Below are 26,743 nucleotides of genomic sequence, written 5' to 3' on the forward strand. Positions count from 1 at the left end.
AGTGGTCAACATTTCAAAGTTTGCTCACACATGTGTGAGAAAACTTGGAGAGAAGAGTGGGGGACAAAGCTTGAAATAGGGAGTGGTCTCACACATGTCTGAGCACACACTTAGGTTTAAGAAGGGATTAGCAAGACGATTGAGGTAATCAAGTGGGATTAAAGGGTGGATAGGCTTAGGAGGATGAAACTGGTAGGTGTAGACTAGGTTTTAGGCTAGGTTTAAGATTAAATTAAACAAGATTTTATTTAATCATAGGTTTAGAAGAATTAATGAGATGGTGGGATTTAAATAAATATAATTTATTTTAAAATAAGGATTAGTGGAGGATCATGTATTAAATAAATTTAACGCATTAAGGCTAGTGGTATTTAAATTAAATTTAAATACCTTAGAAAAATGAACCTATTTAATTAAATAAATTTAATTAAATAGGTAGAAGAACATGAAAAATATAATTAATTAATAAATAACTAATTATAATGTCAAGGGCAATATTAAATAAATTAATATAGTCTTTTGGGACGATTTTAAACGTCTACACATAAGTGGTCTCATATCAAAGAAAGTTGATTTTGAGTCAGGGTTGAAAACACATGATTGACATACCTTCGTTAAGGTACGTCACGTTCTTCTCTATTTATAATAAATTTGTAAAACATCATCTACTTTTAATTATTTTATTTTATAATGTATTGAAAATATCATTTTATTATTATTGCAATATGTTCTACCTGTATCTCTCCCACACAACTTCGACATCATGAGTGTCAAACAAGTTATATATGATCTTGGAAAATACATGAGGTTAGAAGTGTTATTTGTTAGAGTTGTTGTATAGATATTATTTTTGTGTCTTGCTCTTTTTTTTTGAATTTTTTTGTATAATTTTTTGTAGAGTCTTGTTAATATGTTTTTACATGATGAATATCTTCTAGGTGGTTGTCATCTAAAGAAATTGATAAAAAAGACATAAACATTGGAAGAGAAAAATTCCTCAGCTTTTGTGTGAGATGCAAAAGTGTCTACCTTCAACTTTTTTCAATGCACAAGAACACTACCTCATACATCTAGTTGAGGAGATTGAATTGTGTGGACCTGTACCATTAGGTCAATGTGGATGGTTGAGAGGCACTTGACATTTTTGAAGGGCTTGGTTTGACAAAGAGCACGTCTTGAGGGTTCATGGTGGAGGGATATATGGTATACCAGACCATGGTGTACATTAGTAAATATATTCCCAAGTTTTTGTCAAAGATCCATATAGATTGCATTTGGGATCTAAAATCTATTAATAGATTCAAAGGGGAGTACTTGATAGGGAAATGTAGATTGAGGAAAGTTAGAGGTAAACATAAGATGTTATTTCAATTAATTAATTTTTATCCATCATCAATTTAAGTTGTTTCTAGCTTGTCTATTTATTTTATATAATTGCTTGTGAGTGGGATGCACTTCACTTGTATATTAAAAGAAATCTTGATTGGATGACAGTATGGAATGAACAATCTCAACAAGATAGTTACTCATTAACATGGGAAGGTGTTGCTTCATTGGTTAAAGAAGCTCATCGTAATGAAGATTGCAATGTTACGTCAATGGTAATTGAACTAGCAAATAGTTTAAGAGGTGGAAGGGTACATATAACTTAATCTATCATGACCAATTTTTTTAATATCAACTCATAGATGGATACATAATTTTGACATGTTTGAAAAATAATAGGTCAAGCACCACAAAGCTATGTACTAAAATGGTCATAAATTTCGCTAAAAAAGTTGGATGACAGGAAGAGAACTTATGATTCTGGGATACTGCAGTCTTTGAGGTCACTAATATTTCATCTAGAAATGACATGCATCCTCAACAATCTAAAAACATATACTATGAAATTTTGGATGATATAATTGTGTACGAATTTAATTCTTTCAAACTAGTTCTATTTGTTGTCAAATGGTATAGGCTACAACTGAATCAAAGTGATCCCAATACAACTATTATTGAATATGATAATAGATTTACAATGATTAATACAAAGTCATTTGAGCCAGTTGGAAATGAGCCCTATGTTCTTCCAAGCCAATGTGAGCAAGTGTTTTACTTTGGCATTCCACATAAATTAGCTTGGTAATTTGTTGTTAGACACAATCCAAGAGAAAGAACAGTAAAGTATAATGTGATTGAAGAAGAAGATACCAAAGAAGTGGAAGATGAAGTAGATGATAATGATGATGATGGTGAAGATGAAAAAGGTGATGATGATAATGATGGTGAAGATGTTCATGATGATGGTGATGGAATTAATGATGGTGGTGGTGGTGATGATGATGATGATGGTGGTGGTGGTGGTGGTGGTGGCGATGATGATGATGGTGGTGATGGTGATGGTGATGGTGATGGTGATGACGACGACGATGATGATACATAGTGACGATCATGATGATGATGATGGCCATTGTGATGATGATTATGATGATGACAATAATGATGATTTTCATGATGATGAGATGGACGAAGAAGATGATCAATGATATGATCAATGTAAATGTATTAGGTATAATCAATAAAATGTAAGAGGTATTGATATATTCATTAAATTTTTTTAAAAGTTGTTATAAGTTATTATGATTAATATATTATCATGATTAAGGATAAGAACATTTGTGACTTATGATACACATGTTGCAAATATTTGTTACGATGCTCAATTCTTGGTGCTAATTACTTATAATACATTTTTTTGTAGAGGCAAAAAATTAAAAAGTATATAATGATTATGATGTATGCATATTGTTCATGTTATGTTCTATGCAATTTATAGCATAAGTATCATGTAATTTGTAACTAACTTAAGACAAATGATTTACATATGTAGGAAACTATACCCCTTTAATGAGGATCATACAAAATGACATTGATCGAGAGGTATAAGTTTATTACATGCTTGCTTTCTCTTTACCTTCAATATTAATTTTAGGCCAACTTCATCAATATTAGCCTCATTTCATAGAAAAATATTTCACTCCTTCAAAGATATCTCTCATTTTATGGGCTATAGGTACCACCAAATAGGTATCTATCAGATTTATCTTCCTCGAGTGAGAGAAATGTAGGAATAGAAGAGGATATTGAGACATGTAGTAGGTCTATGAAAGAGAGACAAACTAAGGTCAACATATTAGAAAAAAATTCAATAAACACATGCAATTTTTCCTTTCTCAAGGGGGGTCATGTTCTTATGATGATGAGACAAAAGGCGACATCAAGGTTCACTTGAGGTACACACATCTTTAGAAAGAATGGGTACTCGAGGAATTACCTCCAATTAACACTTATTTTTGTGTTAACAAGAGGATATATCACATAGCTCCATCATCATTAAACATGGTTTGGGCCTATTTTTCATGGATGGCATAAAGGTCAATTATAACAAAGTTGTTGAATTGATGGAGTATGCAGGACCTTATTGCGATTATAATAATTGGGTGCAGATAGTTCAATATAAAAAAGGATGCATAGGTATGCACTGTTAGCAAATTATGTACAATGGAAAGAAACTGATCAAAGTAAAATACTTGTGTACATTGATGGAAGGCCAAAAGAAACAAGAAACATTACAATTTTTATAAATAGTACACGTCCTGGGTCAACTAACAAGTGACCCAATTGCATTTTCGAGGCACATGAGGGAAATCATGTTTTTGCATGTGTGATAAAATCAATATGTGTAGGGGAAGATATGCTAATAGATTATAGTTTGAATCATGTAGATACAAAGAATGTTATTATCAGAAGACTTATAAGTATTATATATGTAATTATATTTGAACTAATTACTTCCAATTAATAACTCCAATATATAATATACCATTTTATTGATAAGTTTTTTTGCTAAGTCAACTATTTCTTTCATTATGTTGATGTTTTTATATATATTCTTTGTCACAAGTCGACATGACCGATCCATTAGATGACACATGCAGGGATGTTGCTCTCACCAATTCTTCAACACAAGTAAACCTTTTGTATAAAAATTGGTGTAATTGTAATTTTACAAAATGCCATATTATTATGTTAGTTTCCTTAAGGTTTTGGACTTGTTTTGATTGTTTTACTGATGTTTTTGTCACAATTTGATGCTCAGAGAAAGGGAAAAGAACCAATTACAAAAGAGCAATTAGTTGTTCATATGGCGGATGTATCACCTAGTTTAGTAGTGTAATTAACATGAATACTAGCTATTAAGGAAAGCATTAACAATACTAAAATGAGTAAACACTTAAGATAGGACTGATTTGTTATCACCACAAATGGAGGCAAACCAAGAATGGTAAGCTCCAAATGGTATAACGCAATGGTACAATAGATTTGTTCCCGATTTAAGGTATGTGTGCTCACAAGTATAGCTCAAGCTTCAAATGGATGGATGGGGTGAGTGAGATAAGGTTGCAACAATGGAGTCATGGAGTGATTTTGCCATTATAATGGTATTTTGGTAGTGTGTGTGTTCTCAAAATATCATTATAACTTTGCATGGAGGATGGATTCTTTTAGTGAAGGAGGGAGGTTCAATTTATAGGCCAAGGGTTGGAGGAATGGAGGGCCAAGATGCAAGGATGACAAGATGGTGAGGGAGGGCTAGGATGCACTCAAAGGGGAACACATGGATTGTGCTTGTTTAACACCAATAGGGAGGTGACACTTGTCACAAGGAGGATGAGTGTGAGAGGATAGGATAAGGGTTGGTCAAAGGCTTGATGAGGGGGGTTGAGTATGCAAGACTCATGAATGAAGGTGTAAGAGCCATTTAAGAGGAGTGTAAGAGATATTTGAGGGTCATTTATGTTGGAGAGTGAGGGGAAGATATTTGTTGACTTTAGCTTGGGTTAGCAAGTCTTAACCCATGTTTATGATTGTGCACATGATTAGAAGAGGGTTAGGATTAGCTTAGAAGGGGGGTTAGGTGGTGAGTGATTTGGCTTTGATGGGATGAGTTGGTTAGGTGGCTAAGTGAGTTTAGTATGGGTGAATGGGTTGGATTAGGGTTTAGGATAGGGTTTTAGGATTTTAGATATTTTATTAAATGATTTATGAGAATATGGAATTAAATTGAATAGATTTGATGAATTATCCAATTTAATAGAGGAATAGGGATTTAATTGATAAATTGATTTTGGGTGATCTTTCGATTTAATCAATTGGACTATAGTTAATTAAATTAATTAATTAACTAGGGGATGACGATTAATTAATTAAATAGTAAATATTTAACCAATAATGTCCTACGAGATGACTAAATATGATTACTTGTTGATGTAATTAGATTTAGGTGTCTACAACGGCCACGGTACTATGCAATGATGACATCATATATTGTTAGAATATATAGTCTACCATTATAACTTCAGGGGGGGGGGTTGAATTAGTTATATAACTATTATCACAATTATCAACCTTATTAAATCTTAACCATATGCACAACATACTCATGCACAATAACATTGGATATGTTAACTAGGGAAACACTTGATCATAGGGAAAACCCTGATGGGGATGGTACCCACAAGATGATGTACTAATATAAATATTCCTTGTTAGAGGATGGACTTTGTTAGGAGTTTATGAAAACATTAAGTACATATCAGTTCCTATTAGGAGACTTTGAATCCTTGTTAGGAGATGTGACAACCCTATTAGAAGTTGTAGAAAGCAGATGGAGCCACTTTCCAAACAACTTCACGAGCAAGACCAATGAACCCACTGTCCAAATGATCTTTGTATTTTTTTGGATAGGTAACATTATTGGTATTATGTTGATATTAAAGAGAGATTACAATATTTTAGATATGACAATATACCTTACAACCATAAATCTACCTATCTCATGGCCATACATTTAACATTTAACATTACAAAAAATTGCAAAGTATTAACACCTTGCCAAAAGCATAGACCACCCAAACTAGATACAAAAAACTAGAGACAAATAAAAAAAAAGGATGCCCACAAGCTAGTGCTAATTACTCCACCATCATCCTGTTGCTACTCCTTAAACTAGTGCACTGCCTCTCGTGTGTGAATGTTGGCACAGAGCAATTGTTCAACATCGAAATCCCCTACATCACCTAGTGATGCTTGCTACTACCATCCCCCTCCTCTTCAAGTAGCGAGACATCCACTCAGACACCCTTTGTCATGGAAACTCCCCTCTCCTACTGATTCTTCTTCATGAGTTGGTGGTGCAATGGTTGCCCTAGAGCGAGCGTGCTCTTTCTTGGTGTAGCCTTCATGAAGCCTCTCTTACTCTCAATCGACACCCAAATTTGCCCAAGCAGAAAATCCACAATCTTTATCCAACCCTACTCTACCTTTGGGAGATGCACTCCTTGTGGGTTTGTAGAGGACCACACTACCAGTGGCTAAATAGATGACTCCCCACCACCAATCAGTCTTGAAGGCTCCTCTCCCATCTCTACGCCCACACTTATGCCCAACACAAATCATTCAATTATATCCTCCAACCCCAAAAGCCACTACATATACACACAAGCTGCAACTATATGGTGAACCTCCTCCTTCATTTCTCCTACCATTAGTGCCAGCACCAAAAACAACGATGCCACATCCAAGTTCAATTGTTGCTTCCAATATGCATCTAGGTACTCTGGTCCAAACATTTTCTAAAATCCCTCCAAGAAATCTGGATCATCAAAACAAATATGTTCTTAAGGTGTTGAGTAGTGATCTTTCCCTCATAAGTTTGCATCTGATTCTTAGAGCCTAAAGTAATAGTTGCCTCCATTTATGTCACTTTTGAAAAAATCTAGGTTTGGCTTGTCTTTTGCCTAAATTTAACTTGCTTGGAACTCTATGGAAATAATAAAACACTGGAGTGCCAAGAAATGATTTCATACAAGTTGACACTTGCGAAGGATTGGGATCTTTGCATGCCATAAAATGATAAATGCCATTGGGGGTAGGAGTCATGATGCCTTCTCCATGAAATTGGCCAAGATGTAAATGTTTTAATTTGTAACGTTTCCAAGGCAAAAATACTTTTCTCTCTTTAATCTAATACAAGGTGTCTCAGGTCCTCAAAAATTTCATTCTAAGTTCCCATTGTTGTATTTGTGCCCATTTTGGCCAACATGTCCACCACCTTGTTTGCTTCTTGAAATGTATGGGAGACCTTGACGTCTTGAAATTCCATTAGCAAACCTTTGATCTGCTAGATATATTTATCAAGGTGTCAAGCATCCACCTTCCCTTTCTTTATGCCATTTATGATTATCTTTGAGTCTCCTTCCAAATGGACTCTTCTAATGCCCAGTATGGCACCCAAGACAAGAGTCTCTTTTGCTACATAACATTCAGCCACATTATTCATGCCATCATGCAGATGTTTTTCGATGAAGGCTAGAGTATTGTGTTTGTAATCTCTTGCTACACAACCACAACCTGAGACCTTCAAGTTTCCCCTTACTACCCCATCAAAGTTAATTTTAACCCATCCTTCCTTTGGTGGTGCCCAAAAAACCTTTACCCTTTTTTGAATAGGATTAACCCTACCAAGCCCATAAATGGGCCCCAACTGATCTATTTATTATTTCTACAAAATAATAGAATTGAACTGTAATCCTCCTTCCTCTATCTTTTCAACTATACTTCTACTCCTTCTGATCTTGATACTAGATCAAAAACTTCACATCCAATAATCTCTTAGATCGCTTACTCTCATTTACCCAACACTCTACTCTTGTTCGCACTTCCTTGAACACTTCACATTTTCTACCCTTTACAATCAAGGAAAATACTTTCCTTTATACCAAGTCCTCAAAAAATTTCCTTGAGTTGGCCTTGAGGCTTTCCCAATTAATTATAATAGGACCATAATAAGATAATTAATTATTTCACAACCACATAGCACTGTCGACTCACAATCTATACAACTTCTCACACGTGCAATTCAAGACTTGCACACTCATTGATATCATCATTAGACTATCCTCTTACAATGTATTACTTGCATACCCTGATTATATCTCTATTAAGAGATAAAATGCAATCATCAGAAACTTCTTCTGAGGTACTCTGTTTCTGCACTGCTATTTGTAAATTACGTATATCTTCCATATCTCTTCAACTTATGTTACACACACTTAACCTCATCATCAAGACACAATGTTGAACATGTCCTTAACCTTGCATCACCTAACCATCAAATCTCTATCTGTATAATCACAATCTTTGTCTTCTACTTTGCCAATCTTCACAAAATTACTACTATGTTGACATCAATGACAAACATAGTCATGAATGCAACATGTCAATACTGCCACATGCTCTCCAATTCTTTGGATACTCCCCCAAAGGAATACCATCAACATTCATGCTAATAATCTCCCCCTTTTGCATTGATGGAAACATATATGAAAAACATCTAAGTTCCATGAATACCAAACAATACTCTGCCACAACTTCTTTTGTTCTCATCTTTTTCAAATCCTCTTCATCAATAAAATCTAAAATCCTCTAGAAAATTGCTCTATTCTACATATCTTTAGGATTGGCATCAATTTTTGACACACTAAAAAACTCTCAGCTTCTCCCCCTTACATCATAGCTCTTCTTATTGTATCTCTCTTCCATAGAGATATTCCTTCTCCTTACTTACATGAATATTTCTAAATCTCCCTAATAAAGTAGAGATTTCCATGCACACTTCTATTCTTCCCCATTCATCCTTAGGATAGGCTTTTCATGCATTCTCTCCCCCATTGACATCAATGAAAAAGACCTCATTATGTCAATCATCTACTCCAAGTCTTCAACCAACTCAAGTGTCCAAAGACACTATTCAAGATCAATTTCCAAGAGTCCTTAATGACTTTGCACATCATAGATACTCGCCCATCCAAGAAGCATCAACATTCAATCCAGTCAAAGAATATTGCTTTGTACCACTGGATTGATGCAATTCATGCATCATCTGCTCTGAAGTAGGTAGGGACATAATCCCAAGCATTCCTCTCAAGTACTCAAATGTATATTTAGTCAAGGGCTTTGTAAAGTTATCTACAATCTAATATTTAGTACCAACATACTCCAACAATATCTCTTTGTCTGCTACTTTCTCTCTCAAAACATGATACTTAATAAATATATGCTTAGTCTTAGAATGTAATGCATGATTCTTAGACATACTTACTGCACTTGTGTTATCACAATATATGATAACAGGTTCTAAAAATTCTATCGCAATATCCTTTAGCATCTGCTTCATCCACATAACTTGATTACAATTATTTGTTGCTACTATGTATACTTTTCCTTAGCCATGCTTTGTGAAATAAATTTTTTTTCTTTCTTAGCCAAGAAACCAATCTTCCTCAAAGAAATAATGCTCCACCATTGGTGCTTTTTTTATCATCCATACTACTTGCCCAATCAACATCAATATAAGAACATAGAGTAAAATCAATTGATCTATCATACCATATCCCATAATTAGATGTTCACTTCAAATATCTAAATATCCTCTTTATTGCTACATAATGATACTCCTTAAGATCAACTTTAAATCTAGCTAAAATCCCAATTGCATTTTCTATATCTAGTCTAGTGTGAGTTAGATATTGCAAACATCTAATCATGGATCTGTACTTCTTCTGCTCAACTGTAGGTGTCTCATCCTTGCTAGATAACTTGTGACCAATTATCATTGGTGTACCAATAGGCTTACAATTTTCCAAGCCATAAATTTTCAACAAGTCTTTCAAATACTTAGCTTGTGAAATGAAAATCTCATCACTATTTTGCACAATTTGCAAACCTAGAAAGAACAACATCTCTCCTATCATGCTCATTTCAAACCCATTCTTCATTTCTTCAATAAACTTATCACTTGCTTCATCATTGCCTCCAAATATTATGTCATCAATAAATATTTCTATTATTAGAAAATCATTCTCAATTTCTTTCAAATACAAGTTACTATCTATTGTACCTTTATAAAATCCAAGCTTTCCCAAATAATTGTCCAACCTTGCATACCAGTTTCTAGGTGCTTGCTTTAGACCATGTAAAGCTTTCCTTAATCTACATACCATATCTTTTTCTTCTGTCAAAGGGAAATCTTCATGTTGCTCAATGTATACCTCTTCTTTAAGTTCTCCATTTAGGAAGGCAGATTTGACATCCATCTGATACACTTTGAACTTCTTATTTGCTGCATAAGCCAAAAATATTCTCAATGCTTCCATTTTGGCTACAGGGGCATATGTTTCCTCATAATTTATTCCTTCTTTCTACGAATATCCTTTGCATACAAGTTTGGCCTTGTTTCTTACAACTTCGTCTTGTTCATTCATCTTATTTTTGAATACCCATTTGGTTCCAATAACATTCTTGTCTTTAGGCCTACAAATTAATTCCCATTTGTCATTCTTCACAATCTGATCTAGTTCTTCTTTCATTTCTTGAATCCAATGATCATCTTTACATGCCTCATCTGCACTCTTAGGTTCAACTTGAGAAATCAAACATAATTCCTCATTTACTCTATTTCTTGTCATCACTCCTTTGTCTTTGCTTCCAATTATTTGCTCTAGTGGGTGATTCTTTGTCATGTTTCTATTAGAGGTAGGAGTTGTTAACTCAACTCTTATCTCTTCTCTTGGTTCAAATCTTTGTTCTCCTCTTTTCTCAATGATCTGCACATCATTCTATAGATCATTGTTAGTCTTAAAGAAAATTTCTACATTCTCATGATTAGCCTTTCGATCAACAATAATCACCAAAGCTATCTCTTCTATTACTTAATCTTTCTTAACCAAATCAAGCTCACTATCTTTATCATCACAATCATTCAATTTTTTTTTCCATACTTGCTTTAAATTCTTCATTTTTATTAGAAAACAAATTCTTCCTAGTTTTCTTTACCCTCTCAGGACATCTGGATGAAAAATGACCAAACTCTTTACATGTCCAACAATTTTTTTTCATACCTTTTGGCTCTCTTTTTATAAGTAGATCAATACCTTCTTTCATCTTCTTGTCTTCTTCATATCTAGATTTGTCTTTACTTGTGCTTTTATTTTTTTGAATGGAACAAAAGGATTTTAGATCAGGAAACTTGATGCTCTATTCTTTACACAAATTTGATAATTCACTAACAAGATCCATATTCTAGGTGTCAAAAGTTCCTCCATACAACTTAGGACTTTCTTTTTCTAAAGTGATTCTCCATTGATCTCCCAAAGCTATTAAGCTTTTCCTTCAAGGACCTAATGCTCTGATACCAATTGTTAGAATATACTGTCCACCAACGTAATGAGGGGGGTGGGGTGGGGGTTGAATCAATTATACAACTATTATCACAATTATCAACCTTATTAAATCTTAACCATGTGAGAAATATATTAGAAACCACAATAAAATACTCATGCACAATAACACCAAATATGGTAACTAGGGAAACCCTTGATCAAAGGGGAAACCCCGGTGGGGATGGTATCCACAAGATGATGTACTAATATAAATATTCTTTATCAAAGGATGGACCCTGTTAGAAGTCTATGAAAACATTTAGTACATATCAGTCCCTATTAGGAGACTTTGAATCCTTGTTAGGAGATTCCAACGTTGTTAGGAGTTTTAGAAGGTAGATGGATCCATTGTCTAATCAAAGCTCTGTCTATATGATCATGATCTCTATATGCTACTCTGTGAGTCTTCATAGAATTACTGCTATGTTGACATCAATGAAAAACATAGTCATGAATGCAACATGTCAATACTTCCACATGCTCTCCAATGCTTAGGATACTCCCTCGAAGGAATAATATAAGCATTCATGCTAACATATATGCCACTGACCCTATAAGCATGGGTAAAAAGAGCCTAAAAAGCATCAATCTACAAATTCTTTTGCTTGTGATGGATCCAAATCCAACCAAAGAGAAAGAGGTGATGAGAAATAAATTATGTCAGAGAGCACGTTGTCTAGAAGTAAGCAATAATGAATCTTTAGCTAGGACAATTGTTCAATAAAGCTTTATGTTTTATATTAATTTATGGATCATGAACCAAAATATGTATATGTTGTTACAACATTTTTTGAGACCTCACTAAGTTGTTCCACCTGATGAGGGTACTAGTGCAGCTCCTACAGGTATGTGATTTCAATTTTCAACCATCAGAAGGGACATCATCAAAATCATCATATACCATGCTTCTCTATTGTAGTCCATTAATAGTCAAAACTGCAACATTATTTTCCTTCATGATTATTATTGACATTTTTATATTACTATTGTCATGTTTTTGCAATCTATATTTTAAAAAGACAATACATTGTATATATGATTAATTTTTTAGGTCCTAATGGCATGCATATGCCTCCTTCGATGAGGCTGACTAGCACTCTGAGATTGCTGACTGCAGGATTGACAACAAGGAGCATGCAAACATCCACACATGCTGCAACTAGAGCTGGTAAATCCTTGTTTTGCTACATTTTGTTATGTGTAAAATATGATTTGATTTGTACTTTCTTGTTCATTTGATCATAGTATATCATTGATTAACTTTGTGTGGTGACAAGCACACATTCTCATGATGATAGAACATTTACCAGTACTGGTGATAATTTACTATCCTTTCCTAGAGCCGCCCATGTTACTTCGATTGGATCATTGGAGGTATCATTATTGATGGCCAATAAAGATATGATTCCATTAAAATTGCCTAAGCTCTTGGGTACTTTAAATTGTAATTATTTAGAGTGTAATAGTAGTTTACTTATTCATAACTAATTTTCAACTAATGATCCCATGATGATTTTGGAGGAAACAATCTTTTTTATGAAACTTCTTTTTTTTTGGTTTAACATTGAAGATATCTGGGGCCACATTACGTAAAAGGTACGTAGCTTCATATAATTGGTAGAATATTTTTCCGTTCATCCATTTGTTGTAATATATTCAAGGTACATAGCTTGAACTAATGCTTTCATCTAACAATTTTGTTTTTTGTTAAAAGGTGGAATGAGCAAGGCCCAAAATTAAAAGATCAAATCATAAAATCTCTAGAGGATTTCTTTGGTCAAAATATTTTTAATAGAGTCCTAATTTTTAAAAAATCTTGCAAACATCTAAAGACTATGAGAGACCAATACAAAAGGGCTCTAAAGGTCAACCCAAACTATGAGTGTCCTCTTATGTTTCCAGAGTTGGAGTGGAATGAAATCATTGAAGATGCAAAAGAGATAAGACCAAAAGATAAAGGAATTAAACCACCACCCATCAAAAATATGTATGTGGTAGTATTAATGTAATTATGCACAAATTAGTGATCTTTATATTTATATAATCTAACACATTTCTAACATTTTTCAAAGTTTACATATATAGGTTGCAGGATACATCAAAGGCTACATAAGCTAGAAAAGATAAGGTTGGTCAACACCATCTTGGCTTTGGTGGATACATGAATATTCATTCATGACCTGTAAGTAGTAGTAAATAAAATTTCATATCAATTATTTATATATATAAAATTACAAATAAGCAACACATTCAATATTGATGGTATTATGCAAAAAATGTAGGGCATTGAATTTAATCTAGCGCCCACAAAAGAGGACAAATAAATTAGCTTCGAACAAGTTTATAAAGTAGTAGTTTCACGCTGTTGCAAAGATTCTAGTGGCCAAAGAGATGTAGAAGATTTTGGTGCATCGGTTCAGACATGGGTAAATAGGCCTAATGAATAATAACTAAAATTGAGAACTTCATGAGAAATAATCTATTGGATGTTAATTTGACCAAACGATGATAACAATATGCATGAAATTTCACTACAACGTTCTACTCCTAGCATAGATCCTACTCCTGAAGAAAGGTACAAGTCATACACATGATGAAGGCCATGATGTGCATCAAAGTGATGAAGGTACATATTCAATTTATTTTGAAAATTAATTATGCAATTACTAATAAAATTTAACATTTTAAATTGCAATTGGTGTAACCTTTATGTGATAATTTGTTAGTATGCAAAATGTCATGGTGAGGGAGTCAAGTGTGATGTTAGTGTTGAGCATGTTGAGGTTGGGGCTAAACAAAATGTGATAGTAGATGTGGCACTATTAGGTAAAGAGAATTAATGAAATACTTATAACATTTTAAAAATATATTTAGAATTAAACCTATTTATTTCTTATTGCAGGGGTGCATCAGCCTTGTGCTCGAAAAAAAGAAGAGGAAGCATCATGTCATAAGATCAGAACCACAAGAGCCAGATGAGAATGCCGAAGATAGTTACAATGTGCCTATTAACATTTATCTTTGAAAATCATCAAAGACAAAATAAATGAAGAAATGAATGTTAAAAACCTTGTTTATTAATGAATTTTATGTCATGTTATTGAATATTGTTATGTGATTATAACAGTTGATGTGTTCACGAATTATTGATAAATGTTTATACATATTAAGGAATTGTATGTCATGTTAATTAATGCTATGTGATTATTGCCTAATAAAATGCACTTTTCCTAATGCGATCATAACAAAATGTACTTCACAAGTTTTTGCTACTATATAAATTGAAATCTATAGCTTTTCTTTAAAATACTTTATTAGTTGTAGTTTTCTTACCTCTTTCTTCTTTCATTATAAATATTTGATATTTTTAATTAATATAATATTTTCAGAAAAATTGTAAAATTGAAATCAACCTTTCAAAGGTATAATTGGTAATTATATTTTTGTATACAATGGTTATGCCACAAAGATGTAAAAAGTTAATTAGGAAAAAATTGGTTGACTATCTACATACATTTTTAAAAGTGTATTATGTTTATGTATCAAAAGTTTGATGGAGAAATGGTAGTTTCAAAACAACTATACATTTAGGAAAAAAAAGCGAGGAAAAATAAAACTATTGTAAAAAAGTGGGAAAGAGAAAGAGAGAGAGAGAGATACAGTAATGAAAACACAACTATTATAAAGAGAGATGTGTATTGAATAAGAGGGAGATCTAGATAGATATTGGGAGAGAGAGGGAGTGATATTTATAGTGTTGATATGAAAATGAGAACATTTGAAATATGCTTAGACAAGCCAACCACAAAAGCCTAAAACACCATGCAAACTATATGCCTAATCACACCATTAAGGCCATTAAGACAAAGTGCATAAAACGTGGAAAATAGACCAAAGAAGGAACTCCCTCAATGAAGCTTTCAATGCTTTTTCTTTCATCTCCAAATGTTGATATATTGCTCCTATGTTGACAAAGTGTACCTAGAATGAAATCAATTATTATAGGATGATAATGAGCATACACAAAATTGTGGTTTTCAAGAATAAGGGTTTTGAGTTCAATTTATAGAGTTTTGGGACTTGAATTAATAGGTGAGATTAAAACTCAATCAACAATCACCATCACATTTAGAAATTTGAAATTGACAATGGACATGATTACAACAAATTGAATTTATGTTAGAAAATAACAAGTTATGAAAAAAATACATGCATAATTAGAAATGCATAAATAAAGAGGAATTATTGAAGCTAAATTATTTATGATTGGTCAACATTTTGATGACTTTTCATTGATCTATCAACGATGGTTGCCATCGATGACATGTCAGCATTGTCAGAATCTCATAGGATCTTGACGAAGTTTGGTCTATGTTTTGACGAGGCCAGCCGTCGATGGCATGACAAGCTCACCAAAAATCATCTCTAAGCATCAAAGTTTTGACATCTGCTAGTTTATGGTCTAACGTTGCTTTCCTAGCAAAGATTGGGCACATTTTCAATGAGGTTATTCATCGATAAATAAACAACCCTGTCTTTTGTTGAATTTTTGACAAAATTATAACAATAAAATGTTTCAACCATTTGCTATCGAAGAATTGACCAACCCTCATCAAAAAAATAGGTCCGAATTTACTAGTGCGATACTGGAGCCATGCCCCATTCCTACTTTTGAGAAGGAGGAGATTGATGAAATTCGAGATAGTCATGTAGGTCAAAGCACCAGAAGCATGTAATATGAGAAGTACCTAATGAAGTGGAAGGGATGACCATTGGAAGATTTGACCTATTTATCCATGATAGAGGTTGTCTATTTGGGTTTTCCTCTACCAGCTATAAAGTGACAGGGTTACTTTTCAATTTATCCTAGGTTTTTGATGTAGGAGCATCAAATGGTGTAAGGTCAATCCTGTATCACCCAAAAATATTTTTAGTGTTAGTTTCTATTTAAGGTGTTTGTATTTATGGATACCCACTTGGGCCAAATAGTGATTCCAACTTCATAGTTACATTATTGGTTTTCTAGGTTAGTGTTTTTGAGCACCTTGGGATATGTGCCAATGTAGAAAATAAGTTATTTAGTAATTGATCCATAATTATAATGAGTTAGAGGGTTTAAGTTGGAGGGATGATTGTACTTGTAATTTAAAGCATTCCAAAAAAAGAATCAGGTCAAAAGGTTTTATGGTTTGAAAGTTAGTGTAGTTTTAAGTTACTTGGAGACCTCTAAGAATATTTCAAAGTCAGATTTGAAGCACTAAATAGGCTTGTACGGGCCCAAAAAATGGGATTAATAGAGCTCTTGGAGATATTTCTAAAAATATAAATAGTTTTTTAATTGGAGTCCTAGATCAAAAATTATGCCTCCTGAAAGTTGGACCATTTCTGGATTTTTCTAATTTTGCATTGGCTTTTGACATATCTTATAGAACCTTCTACTTTGGCAGTAGATGCCAAATGGAATATTCTAAAATGTATTCCTAACCCTAAACCTAATTTAGGTTACTTAACGTCATTCTTGCATTGTAAAGGTAGCTTTTGCAGAGTTAGGGAGAAGGTACTATGAGACAAGTTTTTCTCCAGAATTTGATAACATTGTAAGCCAATAGGGCATTCAGTTGAGTCTATTTTCATTGTACTGAATGTAATAGCATTTCATATTTGATAATAAGATTCTCCTTTTCCTATTGTGTTCATTTTGTCTTGGGTTGTGCCCTCATCATATATTGACAAGCTCTGATGATTCCTGAGATTGTTGAGACTGGGAAGACCTAGTTAACATTCACCTTGGTTGCATTTAATGCATGATATGTCTAAAACTTGTAATGAAGTTGGCACCTGCGACTTCTAGATTGTCACAGATGAAGCTAGCACCTACAACTACTAGATTGTCATGGAAAACTTGTGATGAAGTTGGCACCTGCAACTACTAGATTCTCATGGAAAACTTGTGATGAAGATGACACCTGCAACTATTAGATTGTCATGGATTTTTTTCATGAAGATGACACCTACAACTATTAGACTATCATGGAAAATGTGTGATGAATTTGGAACCTAGAACTACTACATTGTCATGAAAAACTTGTGATGAATCTGGTAAATGAAACTACTAGACTATCATAGAAAATTTGTGACGAATTTAGCACCTACAACTACTAGATTTCCATGGAAAACATGTGATGAAGATGACACCTACAACTACTAGACTATTATGGAAAATTTGTGATGAAGATGACACCTGCAACTACTAGACTATCATGGAAATTTTTATCTCTCTTGTTTCAAATTTATTTTTTGAGTGTACACACACATACACGTTGGTTGATGGGCTTTTAATTTAGAAGATAATTGTTTTGTGTTTATTAATTATGTCTTTGTTCATTTCATTCATTAGTACATAATTAATTTTTACTTTTATCAAGGAACACAATTTTATCAACATGAATATATATATATATATATATATATATATATATATATATATAGAGAGAGAGAGAGAGAGAGAGAGAGAGAGAGAGAGAGAGAGAGAGAGAGAGAGAGAGAGATTTGTCTCCACAATTATGTCCATACATTTACCGTAGTGCTTATCAACATGTTTCATTGTTTCAAGATCTACACTAAATTGGGTATCAATGTCGACCATCAATTTTTCTTTCATCTGGGTAAGAGCTCCAATAATTTGTTTGGCCATTCAAGAAGAATATCGTTGCAAGTTCCCTTGTTTGTCATGGTAATGCACCCTTGGGTCAATTTTAGACCCTTCTTCCTCCTATTCAACATACACACAAAAATCCATCACTAAATTTTCCTACATGATAAAAATCAAAGAGAAAGTTGACTAAAAACAAGAATTTATATCTCCTATATTCAGACCTTACATTGTATTGTTGCATTGCAATTAGGTCTACCTTGTAAGGGTCACTATTTGGATGAACAACAAACTGAATGATTCCAAGATCCACATTTTGAGTTCTAGAAGCTAAACTTTCCTTGATAGAATTGGCATTTGAATCTTTGTATAAAACCCATTGTGCATCATGCCACCACCGCACTCCTTCTGTGATGGGCTTTGGGTAGTCCTTGGTAATACACATGTTTTCGTTACAATATTTTTTTTGATTACTCTCACAATATTCTAAACTAGATGATGCAACAATTGAAAAATGTGATGGTTCTAATGTGTCCCATGCATGGTTGATTCAAAGCAGGAACTTAAGATTTACACATTTTTTAGAGTGCCCTAGCTGATCCAATCATTTATTTGGTGAAATCAATCCAATTTTTGTGTAGTTACTTCTTTAACTGGGCTTGATTAGGCCTATTATTCATCTGAAAAATTGACTTTACTTTTACACAAATATAACACAGTTGTGTTATTGCTAGTAAAGTTTTACTAAGCAGAACATGATGACATTATGTCTAGTATGACAATTTATGGTTACTAAGAACATGGTCGGGTTTTTTTTTTTTTTTTTCACAAAAAAGCATGATCGCATTAAACTTGGTAATAGGCCTGTTTAACTACCTAAAGACATGGGTTTATGTTTTCACTCCATTTTTGTTGGTTTAGACATATTTTCATCTTCTACAATTGATTCTCGTCTTTGACTTCATTAGGTCTACAAATGGCAAATTGTGTATATCTAAAATTACCACTATAATCTCAAACATTTTCTTATCTTTCTAACCATATAAGTTTTTTAATTTTTGGACAAGATTAGCACTATGAAGTTAATTTTTTCTATATCAATGTCTTGAAAATCCTCTTAGACATATGTCTACCTTTTTTTAATAACTTTTATCTACTTAACAAAACACCAAATAAATTACATATTATTGTTCTACACTTGATTCTATAGACTTTAAAAAAAGAAGTGTCAATTTTAGATTATTTTGATGCAAGTTATGCCTAATACATGAAGAGTTACCATAATTTTAGGTTGCGGTTACTTCAAAAAATTATTAATCAAAACTACACATCATAAAATTATGAAAAAATACACAACTTCTAGATCTCACTATTACCTATCATCCCACCAAAGCGTTTGTCAAAATGCTAAATATAACTATATGTTTTGTGGAGTGCACAAAAATGCCTATGTTATACTCTTCAGCAAAAAATGAGAATAATTTTCTCTGTGTGCATGGTTTGACCCTCTTAATCTTATTCAAATTTTAAAAACCTTAGTAATTTAGAAACTAGATTTAGAGTACTACAATTTTTGCTACACATTTTAACATTTTGAGTGTGTGACTCTCAAATGGGTCTTCCAAGATTAGGTTCACCTGATTTTAGGAAAAAGGTGTTCACTTATACCCCCCTTTTTGCAAACCATCTTGGTGCACTTACCCATGTATAATGAATATTTATAAGCTTCCCTTCGGAGTTGGGCCTATCAATACAATCTTCAAAATATGTTCCTATGAAGAATGGGTAAGCATTATGTTGAATACACTTGGTGTGTTAATTTACTGTATAACAATAAGCACATTGTGCTAGAGATGATCATAACAAACACATCCTTTCTTATGATATATAATTCACAAAAAAATTCCTAACAAACAATGCTTCTTTCACTTTTGTGCATGTACACTAAAAATTGTCTTAGACAATAGTAGTTTATGCATATACATGCATTTAATTAAATAGGTATATTCTATGTCCAAAGTGTTGTAATAGCATTCCTCATAATATCTTTGGCTATCCTATTTTCATTTTTAAAAAAATTAATCTGAGAAGGGTTGGTTTTTGCATGTGGTCTTCCTCCTCATGAAAAGTACTATTACTCTCACTAATTTTAACACTCATATTGCATAGGCCCCTTAACGAATCAAATCACCCTTGAAAGAAAAGTCCCAACGATTTCAAAATCTTTGCAAAATGATATTGACATTATTAGATCACCCGATGTATTCCTCCATTTTCTTTCTCCTTCATTCCAATTTATCGTATGCAAGCAACTAATTGTAATGACAGCCAAGATATGCGCCTCTAGAAGTCCACATCCCTAGAAGCAATCAACATCGTGAAACGTTATTCGTAGCAAATGACATCAAACAAGGGGAAGCTAAGAATATAATGATTGATAGGAGGGATGCTTATTTCTATTTAAGGTCATCATCTTAGACAATTGGTTGAATGGGTTCTTACTTTGATACCTTCAGTGCTGAGTAATACTCTTAAGGTTGAATTGTGTAGATAATTACTATTTTGTAAGAAGAAGAAAATCTCCAATACAAAGGTTCAAGCCTTGTGATTTATGTATTGTCCCTCCTCTCAATTCTCAAAACAAAATAGTGTGTGTGTCTATATATATATATATATATATTCACGTATATGTATACATTCATACATACATATATCATACATGTATATATATCTATATATACATACATATATCTATATGTATATGTATGTACTATACATATACATTTAGAACTGCATTTAATCTTATTCACTCTTATGTCACAAAAAATAGTCATACAATATTTATATTTGCATTATAAGTTTTACATGAAGAGTATTGGATGAAGGGAAACATTGTGATACATATAAGGTTTTGATTATTTAATAGAGGTGGAAGTACAGTCTTATATTTGAATGAATGTATGTGTTATATATTTGTATAATGCATGATAATTATAAGATTGACATTCACTAAAAAAATGAAGTTAGAATACTATAGCAAATTCACATCCCCTAAATCTTCTATCTATATTTATTAGACCTATTCTATACAATTGAAAAAGCTTTTAAATGTTTTTATAATTGATGAGAAACCATTGATAAATCATTCTTTGTTCCATTGTTGAAATCTTAGAAACTTTAAAAACTTCAGTAAAACAAAGTTTTTCTAAAACCCAAAGCTAATGATTGACATTAAAGTGGAGCTAAAATGCAATTGAATTTTATAACTGAAATATCAGTTAAAATCTAAAAATAAATTGAAATAATACAAAGATGACAAACACATTTCTGCACAAGATAGTTAATAGGACATACTAATCTCCACACAAAATGTACTAAAGACAAAACAAAGTCAAACTTTTTAATTTTATTTTTCCAGATTTGTGAAAACTTAGTGATTGTTTTTCCAATTTTTTTGTTGTTTTCACTACAAACTATGTACATCTTGAAGATCAAATGTTGAAATGAGAAATCTTTTTCGATTTGTTGAAAATTGATCATCTATACAATTTGTAAGAGAGATAGCCACCGTCCCTTTTATCTGTATAATCTGTCAACAACGCCTTGTAATACAGTTAAAGCTTTCCCTTCTTCCCCTCCATTCAGTGTGGCCTTAAAACCCTTCACTACTTTACCCCGAAATCCAAATTCTCGGCCGTCAACAGTAAATAGCAGTTGGCTTTGTTGGGGGAGTATAATTGTAAACATCACCTGGCCTCCTCTTGGTGAGTTAAAATAGTAAGTATACGGGTTCTGTATTTTTGCAGAAACTTTAATCTGTCCACATTCACATAGTAAAGCATATATAGTAATTGCGCTCCATGAGCTGCTCATGTTCACTGTATCATCTTCTTTGTCTATCTCATGGATTGCTGGCCCATCAATCATTTCAGAAAATAACTGTAGGTTCAATCTAAACATGGCTTCCTCCACTGCATTCCCTATCAATACAGTGCACTCTGACGGTAGCATCTGAAACAGTTAAAATATCAATGCAAATATATTGCTAATTAATATTATTAGATTTTTACAAATGAGATTTTGTTTCTGGATTGAATTGTGAATGTTTTTTTATCATCAATGTTATGATCACTTATTCTGATGGGGATGGTAAAATGTGATCTGAAATGTTGATGTTAAAAAAAACATACACAATTGAATTCAGTATAGAATCTCATGTTACTAATTAATACAGATTCAATAAATATAAAACAGTCTTTAAAAACAAATAGCTTATAAATAAGCCGTACCCAACATTTTTATACCCAAGAAAAACACTGAATTTTGGCAATTTATGATAGTAATCAGTAATATTACTGGTATCAATTTTGCAACATTTTTTAGTCAACGTTTCAAGCTCTCAATAATATTTCTGATATCAATTGCATAACATCTTTAGGTCAACAGTTCTGTGATCCATCATCAGAATAAAGAATAAAGAAAGCTTGTGAACTTTCTTTATTCTTTATTCTGATGATAGATCACAGTTTTCTTTATTCTTTATTCTGATGATAGATCACATAATGTGATCCAAAACATTAGAAAAAAATGTTACACAATCTTGATAACTGAATTTATTTATTTCTTTTACAATAAATAAGATTCTCTGAGTTGAGAAAAAGTAGTACCCTGAGTGTATAAACGCAATTTCGTACCCATGCATATCCATTCTGAGGCACTTCAATCGCCAAACTTTTTAATCCTTGCAACTCTTCAAAGCCTTGTACACTCTGCAGCTGACAACATCCTAGAATTGCAATTCGTTCCAGATAACGTAGATTTGCAACATTGAACTCTTCAGAAAACACTAGTTCATACTTGAAACAATCCCCTGTATATCCCTGCATATGAATGGACCCAAGCTCTGTTAGAGAAGATAAGTTGAATATTGTTTCCATCATGGGGCATTCTTGCACATGAAGAAATTGAAGTACTATTAGCGAAGATATTCCTGATATTGTTTTCAGCCTTAAACATTCCTGCACATGCAGAGACTGAAGCCCTGTCAGGGAAGATAACCCTGATATTGTTTCCAGTCTGTAACATTCCTGCACATGAAGAGACTGAAGACCTCTTAGAGAAGACATCTCTGGTATTGTTTCCACTCTGTAACATTTCTCAACATGAAGAGACTGAAGCCCTATTAGACAAGATAGCTCTGATATTGTTTCCAATTTGGTACACCTATACAGTTTAAGAGACCGAAGCCCTGTTAGAGAAGATAACCCTGATATTGTTTCCAATTCATGACATCTCTCCACTTCTAGAGTATTCAGTCTCTCTAGCTGCCTTAAATCTGGAAGCTTTTGCAACAGAGGAGAACCAAAAATGTGCAGCCTTCTCAACTCGAAACTCGCCTGCCATTCACAATTATCCGCAAGAATGGAATTAGTTAAGTAGTAAATATTATTTGTTAAATTTTGATATTGTTATCAAGATTCAATTATGTAGTTTTTGAGTCAAACTTAATGACTCATATTTTATAAATAGTGATTTACATTTACATGAATCCATCTCTCATAATAATGAATAGAAGTACTCCGAATCCAAGTCTAAAATGTTGAAATACCTGGAAATTGCTCTGCATTTGTTGCTGGAAGCTGTTCCACAACCCTTCCATGTCGTCCAGAGCTAAATATTGCAATTTTTGTAGAGGAATCCATGAAGGAATTTCTTGTAAAGAGCCTCCTGCACCTCTATTCCTTTCAAGCCACATGAGTTGGGGCTTATCAGAGTCATTTGAATAGCAAAGTATTCGTATGGGAATCCATGGACGAAGGAGTTGGGTCATGGTAGTCTCATCTAGACAGTGCATTTTTCGTAGAGAGATCTGTGAAGGAACTTCTAAAGAGCCTACACCTCTATTGATTTCAAGCCACAGGAGTTGAGTCTCGGGAGAGTCATTTAAACTACCGATAAAATACATAAGTGTGCTTGCGAGGGACGAATCCCAGATTGAATTGAAACATCTGGACTTTGTTTCTTCTAAGATGTGTTTAAATCCTTTTGCTTCCTGCACATAAAAATCAGGGTTAACTGTGTGGTTGGCTGAAAAGTAATCATATATACATACAAACTGAAATATTCTAATTTTGAAAATGTAGAAAAGAAGTAGACCATAGATCTTAGAGTGTCTGGTTTCCAAAGCCGAGGAGGGTCCATATCATCTGCCATTTGTCGTCCCAGATCGCGGAGGTGATCGTGCATTTCAATGCTCCACCAATATACATCTTCGACCTTCACTTCAATCAGACACTTATCTTGCAGGTTTTGAATTGCATATTCAGCGCTCCAACCGGATGTCTTCCAGATCGATAAGGGTACAATTTCACCAAAAGACATCTCCCTTTCGAATGCACTAATGTGAATTCTTGAAGGATCGTCCCAAGAGCTAGAAAAAGTTTCCTTTGCATAGATCCATCGATGGATGTCAAAATATTTGTGTTTATTGAAAAAACAGGCAATATCTACAAATATCTGTTTTTCCTCTTCGTCCAGACCATCAAAGCTAATTTTAAGTCTCTTTATTATTTCTTCGGAAGGAATCTTCTCCACTTTTTCCAACTCTGACTTCCAGTAATGCTCATCCCTCCCACGAATATGGGCTCCCAAAACTATAAGTGAAAGGGGTAAACCTCCGCAAAATTCAACAAAGCTTTCAACCAATTTTTCATATGTAGTTGGTGGATCCCGCGTGGGAAAAGCATGGCTACAGAAGAGCTCTTTAGCATGAGCCCTATCCAGTGGCTTCATTTTGTAACGGGTACTAACATCTAGAGCCATTAACACACTTTGGTCACGGGTTGTAATAATAACCAGGCTACCAGAGCTCAGCATACCTAGGAGTTCAGGTAAGAGGGCATCTAACTGCTCTTGCTGATCGATATCATCTAGGACTATCAGGAACCGCCAACCCCTTGCCCCTGCAAGCCGATACTTCAGCCGCGCCGTTCCTTCATCTCTATTGTTAAAATGTGCATCCTCATGGAAGAGATCCTTAAAGAGCTGGATTTGCAAGGAGTGCAATTCACGATTGGCATATGATTCTCTCACATCAGAGAGCAAAGATGATGCCTCAAATTCTGTAGTTGCGCGCTGCCTGTTAAACAATTCTTTAGCCAGAGTGGTCTTGCCGGAACCGCCCAATCCAAAGATGCCAACCAATCCCGCTGTCTGTGGACAAGACATTTCAAAATCTTTGACGATTTCATCAAGTGCAATAGGGTATTTGGCAACACCTAAAGGTGCCCGCTTTTGCATTTCTTGCATCACGCGGAACACAATCTCTTCACACAAATCTCTGAAATCCAAAACCAAGGATCTCTTTAGAAATTCATTCTATTAAGCTAAAATGAATATCATATAGTGTAAAAAAAAGTGAGAACATGATAAATTCTAAGCAGACGGCAGTTATCTTACTCTTGATGCTGGCTGCGCTCATAACCAGATATGTTTGCAGCAGATGCAAGGGCCTTCTTCCAAATATCCAGCCTATCAAGATTGGTCCTATTACTTTGATGAGCAGAGAAGGCTAAAGTATACTGAGATTTCTCGTTGATGTAACGAAGCTCCCAAGGTTTCACGTCGTCGAACATAGGAATAAACAGGGCATCAGTTTGTTCTAATATAAGAACAAGCTCATTTAAACAACATGAAGACTCTGCATATCCTTTGGAAAATATAGCAATTTGCACAGTAGATGAGCATATGCAATTGCGATTGGCAACAGGAATAGAATCTCCCCCTTCCATTTCTTCAAGGTTCATAGATACACGACAACCTCTTTCCCGAAGAAGCTCATACAGTTGTTTCGCGAGCGTGTCCTTGACATCAGGGCTGTGGCTGATGAATACATCATACAGTTTAGGACTTGCCATCGATCTTTTCAGAGGAGATGAGGAGGAGGAAGCCATGAAATAGAAGACTAGAATTGCAAAAATGTATGAAACGTTTTAATTGCAGAGACTACTGAATTTGATGAAAGGAAGGATACAACAATAGCTAATATTTGGATTAAAACGTAAGTAACAGTCTTACATTTCTTAGACAAATTACTACCACATGCTCATCTTCCACCATTTTCCTTACTTGTTCAAGGACGATAGGAAAAGAATAAGAAAGACCCGGAATGGGAAAAGGATAAGAAGCCACGGCAGATTTTTCTTCGGTTCTTGCTGTCTATGGGTGTGAACAAGATTAAAAAAAAATGTTAGGAATTCATTCTTTATCTATCTTACAATTTTTCTTGGACTGATTATGACCATGGGACAGACAGGATGTAGCTACTTTTTCCTCAGCCAATGATAGGAAGATGCTCTTGTACAGTTGGAGCGCACCTCACAAGATTATGTCTGCCACTAGTAGCCAGTGGAAAATCTACATGTAAGACCAATGGGAATGCAAAGAAAGCGCTTAGATATTGTAGCGGGTTTAACTTCTCCAAGCCGACTAGGAAAAAATGAAGAAAAATGAAGATGTTAGGCTTTTCAGTACGAACAAATACATCATGTCTGATTCTTGTTTGTCCAGAAATCATGAAGGGAATTTTTGTAGGGCTTCTCTTAGAAATACAAAATTTCAAGGAGGTGCTCACCACCAAGTCAATAATCTCAACAATCTTTCTTTCAGAATGATTGAAGTTCAGCACTTGTTGAAGGAAGAATCAAACTCACGACCCAAGGCTTTAATACCACTTGTTAGAAGCACATGCAGTCTTACCAAAAAC

The 26,743-nt window shown here is 33.8% G+C and overlaps 1 protein-coding gene across 1 annotated transcript; it reads right to left on the minus strand.

Annotated features, from left to right (window-relative positions):
* Window positions 1–21,475: 21,475 nt before the first annotated feature.
* LOC149565203 (TMV resistance protein N-like) lies at window positions 21,476–26,244 on the minus strand. Its single transcript, XM_089818751.1, has 5 exons — window positions 25,438–26,244; window positions 24,136–25,318; window positions 23,588–24,031; window positions 22,647–23,375; window positions 21,476–21,990 (listed from the first exon to the last, which is right to left on the minus strand). The coding sequence occupies exons 1-5, from the start codon at window positions 25,929–25,931 to the stop codon at window positions 21,556–21,558; spliced, it is 3,285 nt and encodes a 1,094-aa protein (XP_089674877.1). The 5' UTR covers window positions 25,932–26,244; the 3' UTR covers window positions 21,476–21,555.
* Between the last annotated feature and the right edge of the window lie 499 nt (window positions 26,245–26,743).

The sequence above is a fragment of the Cupressus sempervirens genome, chromosome 3 (genome assembly GCF_028749045.1).
Source record: "Cupressus sempervirens isolate cs-2001-9-10 chromosome 3, ASM2874904v1, whole genome shotgun sequence".
Lineage (NCBI taxonomy): Eukaryota > Viridiplantae > Streptophyta > Pinopsida > Cupressales > Cupressaceae > Cupressus > Cupressus sempervirens.